Genomic DNA, 10,114 nt, shown 5'->3' with positions numbered 1-10,114 from the left:
AAGCCGCTGAGCCACGCGCGCTCCGCGCTCCTGCCGGTCGCCGCGCTGCCTATTAATTGAGTCTCTCATTGATTTATTTAATTTTTAGCAGCGGCTGCTCGGAGGCACGGGTCTTCTCGTAAACCCGCAGCGACGCCCCCGGCGCGGGCACAAAGGCTCCGACGGCGGCCGGCGGGGGCTGCCCAGCGCCCGGGAGCCAGCGCCAGAGGTCGCCTGCGCGCGCCCTAGCCGAGCCCGGGGCACCATGCCGCGGCGCCTGCAGCCCCGGGGCGCGGGCACCAAGGGCCCTCCGGCCCTGGCCCCGGCCCCAGCAGCTTCGGGGGCTGCCCGGCATTCCCACTCAGCCGCCTCCGGGAACCCCCCAGCGTCCGCCAAGCCGCTGCTGCGCTGGGACGAGGTTCCCGACGACTTCGTGGAGTGCTTCATCCTGTCGGGCTACCGGCGTCTGCCGTGCACGGCCCAGGAGTGCCTAGCCTCGGTGCTGAAGCCTACCAACGAGACGCTCAACTTCTGGACGCACTTCATCCCGCTGCTGCTGTTCCTGAGCAAGTTCTGCCGCCTGTTCTTCCTGAGAGGCGGCGACGTGCCCTTCCACCACCCGTGGCTGCTGCCGCTGTGGTGCTACGCGTCGGGAGTGCTGCTCACCTTCGCCATGAGCTGCACGGCGCACGTGTTCAGCTGCCTGTCGCTGCGCCTGCGCGCCGCCTTCTTCTATCTGGACTACGCGTCCATCAGCTACTACGGCTTCGGCAGCACCGTGGCCTACTACTACTACCTGCTGCCCGGCCTCAGCTTGCTGGATGCCAGAGTCATGACCCCATACGTGCAGCAGCGCCTGGGCTGGCACGTGGACTGCACGCGCCTTATCGCTGCCTACCGCGCCCTGGTGCTGCCCGTGGCCTTCGTGCTGGCGGTGGCCTGCACTGTGGCCTGCTGCAAGAGCCGCACCGACTGGTGTACCTACCCGTTTGCGTTGCGCACCTTCGTCTTCGTCATGCCTCTCAGCATGGCCTGCCCCATTATGCTCGAGAGCTGGCTCTTCGACCTACGTGGGGAGAACCCCACGCTCTTCGTGCACTTCTACCGCCGCTACTTCTGGCTGGTGGTGGCCGCCTTCTTCAACGTGAGCAAGATCCCCGAGCGCATCCAGCCGGGTCTCTTCGACATCATCGGCCACAGCCACCAGCTCTTCCACATCTTCACCTTCCTCAGCATCTACGACCAGGTGTACTACGTAGAAGAGGGCCTGCGCCAATTTCTCCAGGCGCCGCCTGCCGCACCCACTTTCTCGGGTACCGTGGGCTACATGCTGCTGCTGGTGGTCTGCCTGGGGCTGGTCATCAGGAAGTTCCTAAACAGCTCCGAACTCTGCAGTAAAAAGTGAGCCTCCCGCCTTGAAGGAGGCTACTGGTTCGCCCATCTGTTTGGAGCTTCTGTTGTTGCTACTGTTGGTTTGTTTTCAAGTTTCGTTGTGTTTTCTTCTTTGCTCAAGGAAGGTGCTGCAAAACCATAGGGGAAAAGTTCACTGCTACAGAGGGATCCCAACCCACTGGAGGCTTTGAAAGAGGGAGGTTGGGGGAGGGGTAGTCAATCGGGAGGGAGATAGTCACTGGCTCTTGCCCCTGGAAAAAATTCAGGTGATGTCTTTGACATCCAGGGATTTTTCAAAGGCAGTGAGTAAAATCCCAAATAAAGCCCCAAAGAGTTTGCTTTTCCAATTATCTGTGCCATTGGTAATAAGGAGTAGCCCATATGAGGTCAGGTACACAGTAAAGAGGGTAAATAGACAGAATCTTTGGGAACTTTTATTTCAGTCTAAGGAATGCTTGGATTTGTCAAAAGAATGGAGCTTTGTAGGAAACAGGCACAGAGATGCAAACCCAGGGCTTAACCTGCTAGAAAATGCATGGAATGTGAACACAAGTTAATTATTTTAAAATGTTTTTCAGATGTTATTTAAATAGTAATATATACAATGATTTTTAATAATTTATCAAAGCCTGTGATATGCACTGAATTTTCTTTGTCACATAGTTTTGAATTTCACAGCCTTCTGCATTGCATACACTTGAACTGGACATCAGGGCAAGCTGCCTGAGAGTTCTCAACTACTTTCTTAAACAGTGTTTTCTGAAGGCCTGTGTCTGATACAACTGTGAATTATTCTACCTTAGGGACTTTGGTGAAACTATTGGAGAGGAGCTCGAGTGGTTTGTATAGACCCAGATTTTTGTTTACTTTAATGTATTCCACAAAACTCATCCTGGTTTTTGTTTGTATGTTTTGTTTTTAATCTTTTTCTTTCCTTCTCTACTTATTTAAATTGCCACTGGAATAAATGTGCCTTTTGAAGCAATGTCCAAATGACTGGTCCTCAAACGCAGTTTCTTACATGGGGAGAGTAGTTAAGAATAAGCTTTTCTTACTTGACTGCAAGTCAAGGTATTCATGGTCCATCCAGGAAGGCACAAGATAGTGTTGGTTTCAAGTTTTTGGTAGGACTGGAAGTAGCTTACAGGAGCAAGCAGAGCATTTGGATTCCCTACAAGGACAAAGAGCCAACCCGCTAATGTAGATGTGTTCCTAGTGCAGCCGTGGGAGAAGGAGAGAGGACACTGTTCTAGACTGATGCCATCCATCCTTGCTTAATATTAAAAATATAATATCCAAGAATAAATGAGGTAGTTTTATTATGAAAGGCAGGAGTGTATTATTGAGTTGTCACTGAAAATTTTGAGTTAAATAAGATTACACTTGCCCAGTTAAACGCTGAAGTTTCATTTGGGTCCAGACTATGGAAATGATTGGCAGTCACCCTAAACCCTTGAACCATTCATGAACATGTCCCTGAGATCCTTTCTAACAACCAGATTAGCCAGTGTTATTTAGACATTTCCTACAAATGCTAACCTGTAATTGAGATGGCCACTCTAGGTTAACACAAACGACTGAGATGACTTGTTTAAATACCTGTCACACTTCCCGGTAAGTAGTTTTGTCAGGAGCCAAGTAAGTCATTGAATGTGGATTCTTTTTTTTTTTTCTTTTTTGAGGACGTGTGTGCCTTTATTGACTGAGCAGGAGGAATGGGTGGCCCCGATGCCCAGCCAGCTGTGCTTCACTGGCTTGTAGGTGATGGAGAGCTTGCCCAGGTAGTGCTGATCATCTTGGGCTGATCTCTGTCACCTGTTTGAAGGTCTTGGGCAGGATGATCATGTCCCACAGGTGAATCTTGACTTTACGGTATAATTTAGATCATGCATATGAGGTAGGTGAACACTTACCTCAGCACTGATAGTCTGGAGCTTCTAAAACAATTGGCTGTTTTTGTTTATGCTTTTAATCACTTCTCTATTTGTAAACAGAAGCTCAGCACAATTCCCCAGAGGAACCAGTATCCTTGTGTGTGTTATTTTGCACATGAAGTTATATTTATATATGTCTATATTTAATTTAGAACCTCTTAATGAGATTGTAAATACACTTTGAATAGTTGCTGATGAGTGTTATTGTCTCATCCTTTGTGAAGTACAAGGAGATTCCTGTTAGGTTACAGGGGCGAATTTGTACTTACCATAGATGTTATTCCTCAGCTGTAATTTAATTCGATACATGCATTCAAGGACAACTGTGGAAATCAGGATATTTCCAGATGCAAATTTATTTGCATGTCATCGTTGTCTCTTCTAGAGCCCCAAAGAACATTGGTCTGGAAGCTAGAAAAACAGGTTAAAGCATATTATGTAGTTTCTTATAAAATGGGACCTTGATTTCAGAAGGAACTTTCAAGAGGAAGACTTCTAGAAAGGATTGATGAGTTTAAGAACAATAACTAAAACACCGAATTTATCATTTTAATTTTTGTTGGCCTTCCAGGTCCACAGACAGAATTCTCTTCTTGTCCTGTGTCTTTGACCTTAAGGAGAGGCCACTTAAGGATAAAATTATACCCGTATCATTTTTCAGGTGATTATGCTCATGAGGAGAGTGAGATGACACACTTTTTGCCACGCAGGTTTCAGCACCCAGTATGTCCCAGAGAGAATGAGGACTCACCTTCCTCTTCCCTTTGCCTTTTCCTTCGTCCACTGTCCTTTCAGATTCCATCTTAGATTTTGGAGACCACATATGATATTGACAAGAGGATGTTCTAGTGGGAAACTGGTTTGGCTTTACTTCGTATTTGCAAATAGGTACCATATATACTACTCAAAGCCAGGGATGATTTGTTAAAACTATACAGTTTATTAGCTAAATTATATCAGATTTCTGTCAAGATAATGATGTTTTAGAAGCAAATGTTTACTTTGAATCTCCCCACTTGCATGGAACTATCCAGGTTTATTACGTATTTCGGGGTAATGTGGCAATCAGAACAACATATATTTTGAAATATTTTTCACACTTTCCATTTTGCCACATTAAAATTCAGTTTTACTTTATTGTGCTCAGCTGTTTGAAATGTAGGACAAATTATAAATAAGAATTCACTCCATTATCTCTGTACAACCTATTTTGGCAGTAGAATTTTGAAGCATATTATGTAATATGTTTCATTTTTACTTGTTAGTCATGATCTGAATGACGTCTCAAGGAGCAGCATCATAGAGTCATGCCTGGAAAATGAAGGTGTTCGACTTCAGTGCCTGTCACCCTGTCAGTTGGTCTCTGGGGCTGACTCAGACTGACTTAGTTGGCTAATGGGGTTACTTTCTTCCCTGCCCTTCTTGCAGCTCAGGTGAAGAGGGTGACCTTCCCAGAGAGATGAAGTGAGTTCTTCAGTCATGTCATGACTGGCTTGTAAAAATAAATGTGAACTTTTCCACTAGCCATACACTTTCTATAAATAGCCCAGGGAGAAAGTATGGGGCTTCAGAGCTGGACAGAGTGGCCTTCAATGTTTCCATTCATAAATCCAGCTTGTAAGTGCTTGCAGTCAAAAAACCATTTAGCCTAATTTATAGTGATACTTCATGGGAATTATTTCTAAGAATGCAAAATTTCAGGATAGAGGTGATTTTTATCATTTTTTCCTGATTTGGTGCCAAATCTGAGGACTAACAGCAATAATAAACAGGAATTTTTATCTTCAAATCGCTTCATAACTTTAATTAGTTCATCTGCACAAAGCTATAATAGCAGACAGGTATGGTCGAAGTTATCTGCATCTCAAGGCTTTACAGTTGGTCCAAGGTGACAGGATTAAGTTTTCAAACTGGCATTAGAATGCAGGGACCATTTGTGTGCTCAATTGTGTTTACTAGGTTGTATGGCTATGATGCCTGACCAAGCACACAGACACTAATTGGAAAAACGATATAAAGAAAAATGATATAAAGTTAGTCCCTTAACTGACTAACTTTAAAATTAAGCAAAGATATGGCTGTCTTTGAAATTAGATAAAAATATGTCACACAAAATGTTATCCGCCACTTAAAATGGCTGTTATCATCTTGTTCTTCAACTGTTGAAGTTTACCACTGCTGACGTCACTGTCAGCATTCTTTGAGCTGTTCATTCATGCAATCATGTCATCCCTTTCATGATCATTGAGCACCTACTGTGTGTAAGACATTGGGCAAGGACCCATCTGTATTATTACAGCCATTACCCTTTTGTCTTCTGGTGGAACAGAGAAGCCCCAGAAAGTCTCTCTGTCCAGGAACCAAACTCTGAACTTAGCTGTAGGCAGAATGCTTTAAGTCCCTGAGTTTGGGTCTCTTTTCTGTTAGCGTAAGTGCAATGCATAGAATCTTATTTCTATTCACACACTGACTTCCTCAGCAATCAATTTCTTTCTTTTCTCTTTTTCTGTCTGCTTCTAGGCCTATTGTTAAAAATAACTTGAAAATGTAATGTACAATCCAGCGGAGGGGATAGTCGGCATATGTACAGAATTGAAAAACTTATCACTAATATTATGAAAACATTAGTAACAATAACTATTGGAAGGTTGATAACATTCATACTATTATGAAGAGTGGCTCATCCAATGTGCCTAATTGTGATGTCTTTAAGTGTCTGAATTTTATAGTGTAATAAAGTAAAAACAACACAACAAAAAACAAACCACATACATAAGAGCTCAAATGCTTAGATCTCCAAACTTAATGAGATTAATGTTCTCTAGCCCCTTTCCTCTTTTAAATCTTTGTGTTGTGGCTTATGAAACATGTCTTAGAAAACATTAATTTGGAGGAAATCATTAAAAAGTGTCAGATGTGGGCTGGGCGCGGTGGCTCACGCCTGTAATCCCAGCACTTTGGGAGGCCGAGGTGGGTGGATCACGAGGTCAAGAGATCGAGACCATCCTGGTCAACATGGTGAAACCCCGTCTCTACTAAAAATACAAAAAATTAGCTGGGCACGGTGGTGCGTGCTTATAATCCCAGCTACTCAGGAGGCTGAGGCAGGAGAATTGCCTGAACCCAGGAGGCGGAGGTTGCGGTGAGCCGAGATCGTGCCATTGCACTCCAGCCTGGGTAACAAGAGCGAAACTCCGTCTCAAAAAAAAAAAAAAAAAAAAGCGTCAGATGTAAAAAAGATAGGAAGAATGCATGGGAAGGAGAGAACAAAGAGGATCAGAGTCAATCACAATGGGGCAGCAAGTTTAACTGTGCAGTTAGCCTTTAAATTGTCTTCAGAAAAGCATGTGAACTCCCAGGGTGTTAGTGTTCAAGTAGACAGGCAAGGAATTCTGTTTGTCAGCTTAACCACATCTTGCAGCTTTTACTTGAGCACGAGTGTCCAGGCATATTTTGAGTAGTACATTTATCTCCTGGCTTAATGTCCTTAATTTGTTTCCATGAAATTAGGACGTAGGCAAAAAGGCATTAGGGGATAGCACCAGCCAATTGTAAATCACCTTTTGAATCATTTTCTTGAAAGATTGCCAATATTGTCTGACATATATTGCCTGACAAGAAGCGAACAAGCCTAGACAAACAGAAAAAGGAAGCATTCAGTGGTTGAAGCTGCACTGTTGTATTCTTTTGTGAAAGGCCACACATTTTCTTATGGAAGATTTGGTTTCCTCAATATTATGAATAATTATTTCTTAATTGTGAAAATGGATGCCAGTCCTTCTTAGTCACTCTTCCAGAAAGCTAATACAAACTTCTGTTGTTGTCATTTAAAAAAGAATAACTGTATTGCATTTCTGGTTTGCAGGTTTCTAACCAGTTTGTAGGCATTTTTGTTCTAGAATGGCTTCTTAAGAATCTGTGAACAAGTTGCAGAATTAAGAGTGTTTATTTATAAGTCAAGGGCCAAGAATGCTCACTTAGCTGTTAATTGTGGCAGGATGTGACTTTTGAAATCTCTGAACATATACCTATATGCAACAATATGCACACCTATTTACTATTTAGCTCAATGGAAAAACAGCCTATTCTTTGAGCTTTTGAGAATGTTTCCCAATGTATTGTGCTTCTAAATGTAATGCACTCACTCTAATGCTTTTGTTCTGAATCTCTGGAGCTATTCCAAACATGGCATTTCTCAAGGACAATTTCTTGAATGTGCAAAATTATTCTCGAATGTGTAAAAGTGACAGGCCACCTTTCTCTCACGCCTTATACCTCCACCCAAAATATGCAATAAGCACTCAAGGCAGAATGGGGAGTCTGTCTTCAGGTGGTCATTTGGCCATGCTATAAAGATGGCTCTGCTTCTCCCAGTTCACCATGACATTGAAGAAGGGCACCATGTAAATAAACCCTTGTTTCTAGATAAAGCATGGGAACACAATTTCATTTCTTCTTAGTTCCATCTCTAGTTAGAAAGCATAATCTGTTTCTTAATATGCTGAATGCAAAAAATAAAATTCATGGGAAAATTTTTTAAAGAAGTATTTCAATTTTATATTTGTAAAGTTTCTAATAGCAATTTGTTTGTAAAAATAGGCCTTAGCACATAAATGAGAACCAGAGCTTTTTGGAAAGACTCATCTTTGTCGGGGAGTTTAATCACCTTGAGCTCTTACCCAAATGATAAAGACCTGGTAGGTCGTTTAAAATATAAGTAATGTATAATTAAAAGAAGGATACAAATCATTTTTTAAAAAAGAAGGAAACACGTTAGAGAGGTTTTAGATGTGTCTTATGGCTAAATTTAAAAGTCTTTTTAAAAATTCTGGTTAGAAACTTTATTAAATTCCCTCTCCCAGCAAAACCTAGCACAGAAGGTCTACTTTTCGACCAGGCTGGTTTTCTTTTCTGGAGGCTATGAACAAAATTATTCTAACCAATTAGCTGAGTACCAAGGCAATAAAGAAGTGAAGCACATTTCACTTCGATGAAGTTATAAGCATGGTGAGTAACATAGCCAGTAAAATGTACAACCCTGGAACTCTGTCCCTTGTTTCTTCAGAGTAGAAAGAAGGGTAAGCCCCATGCCATCACTACGTGTACCAGGAAAAGGCTTTCTGTATTTCAGGGCTGGAGGAGGATTCTGTGGCTGCCTTTTTAAATCTGCATAGAGCATGTGGTTGCTCTGAACTCTCTTCATTTCAGCCATCTCCCAGGCCATTTTCACTACCAATGAAGGCTTCACTTTCCACATATCCAGCTTGAAGAGAAAAGATTTCTAAAAGGATGCCATGTGTATTTCAGCCTTCTCCAACCATCTGCCTTATGAGTTTCATCCATTACCAAACTAAGGATTTAAATATGGTGACTGTTCTTGGATTTGCAAGAATGTACTACCAGCAGGTCCCCTTTTGCAGTAAAGGGCATTATACTTGAAAGGCCATACTCATTTCTTCCTCAGGTCAGAGGCAGAGGGAAGATTTAACAGTGATCAAATAGAGACCTTCATGGGTCTGGTTTTTGTTTTTGTTTTTAAGTTCATTTAAGGGTGATGGTGGAGAAAGAAGGGAGTAAAAATGATGCACACATAAAGAAATTTTTCCAGTTCTTTGCCAGATTCATTCTTTTTAGGCTACCCTTAACTCCCGTCCTCACCTATGTCCTAATGAACTGTATTTAACTAGCAAGAGAGGCATTCTCAGGATATGTGAGTTTCCAGACATGAACTACCATGTGGTTTCAAATCAATAGTGTATTCTAACAGAAAAGCATTACATAATCATAATTCTGCATTTTGTGGTAAACAAAATAATCTATAGAAATAGGTATCACTTTGGCCAGCCCTGTGCATGTAGCTGAAAAAAAACTGTGACACATTTCTGTTGTATGATTTGCTATGATTTTGGTTTCCTGAGACATTTGTCCCATACAGTCCTGAATATGAAATTCTGTGTAAATAATATAACTATGCATTTTTTGCTGAAAAACAAATGTATGAAATAAGAATAAATTATTTGTAAGCACAGTGTTTAGAATGGTACGCATCTGTGCATGCTCAACAGTTATCTTTCAGCAACAGACTATCCTAAAGTCACTGTAAAATATATGAATTTTTACTGTGAATTTACCACACTATCCATTTACCACACTATCCATTACACATGCATAGCACTAATAAACAAGAAAAAACAATACCCTTTTCATAAAATTCAGCAAGCAGAAGGCAAGAGTATGTTTATCCTGAAGAAGCATCTTTAGTATATTACTTTTTATAATATTAGATAAAAAGAAAATTCATGTGTTACTTTGAAACCATATCTTCTAAGAAAATATTTATATAACCCAGGTTATGGAATGTTTTCTTCCACCTTCCTGTTTTTCAAAAGCATATAGGATCCATGAGCTTCTGTGCAACACATCTTGTCCCAGAACCTTGGTGATGTGTGTGAACTTAGAGTATCTCTGCCCCAAATAACCCCAGCAATGGAGATACAACTTCAATCTTAAGCTCTCTGGTGACAGCTAAGTCTTTAAATCATGTTGATTCTTGTCTCAGAGGTTTTTGGTTATCAGAAACAGAAAACTCTCATGACGGAAGAAAATGTTTATAGGAGGAACACTGGGGAATGCACATAGCTGACCACCCGGGCCTCAGGAAGGACAGGGAGCAGGGCAGTGCTAGAGATTCCAGTAAGAAACTCCAGGGCTCTGCCACCAGATGAGCCATCATCAGCTTCTTCCTGGCCCAGTTGTGTCTGTCCCCAATTCAAATTCCTGGAAGAGTATCAGATTGGCCTATCTGAGGT

General features: G+C 42.1%; 1 protein-coding gene across 1 annotated transcript; it reads left to right on the top strand.

Annotated features, from left to right (window-relative positions):
- Positions 1 to 244: 244 nt before the first annotated feature.
- PAQR9 (progestin and adipoQ receptor family member 9) lies at positions 245 to 9,333 on the top strand. The gene has a single exon (XM_064378781.1). It carries the CDS (start codon positions 245 to 247, stop codon positions 1,382 to 1,384), a length of 1,140 nt encoding a protein of 379 aa, XP_064234851.1. The 3' UTR covers positions 1,385 to 9,333.
- The last annotated feature ends 781 nt before the right edge of the window (positions 9,334 to 10,114 follow it).

The sequence above is a fragment of the Aotus nancymaae genome, unplaced genomic scaffold (assembly GCF_030222135.1).
Source record: "Aotus nancymaae isolate 86718 unplaced genomic scaffold, 86718_ANA_hifiasm-v0.15.2.pri h1tg000019l, whole genome shotgun sequence".
In the NCBI taxonomy this organism is placed as follows: Eukaryota; Metazoa; Chordata; class Mammalia; order Primates; family Aotidae; genus Aotus; species Aotus nancymaae.
This window is presented reverse-complemented; position numbering and strand designations above follow the sequence as displayed.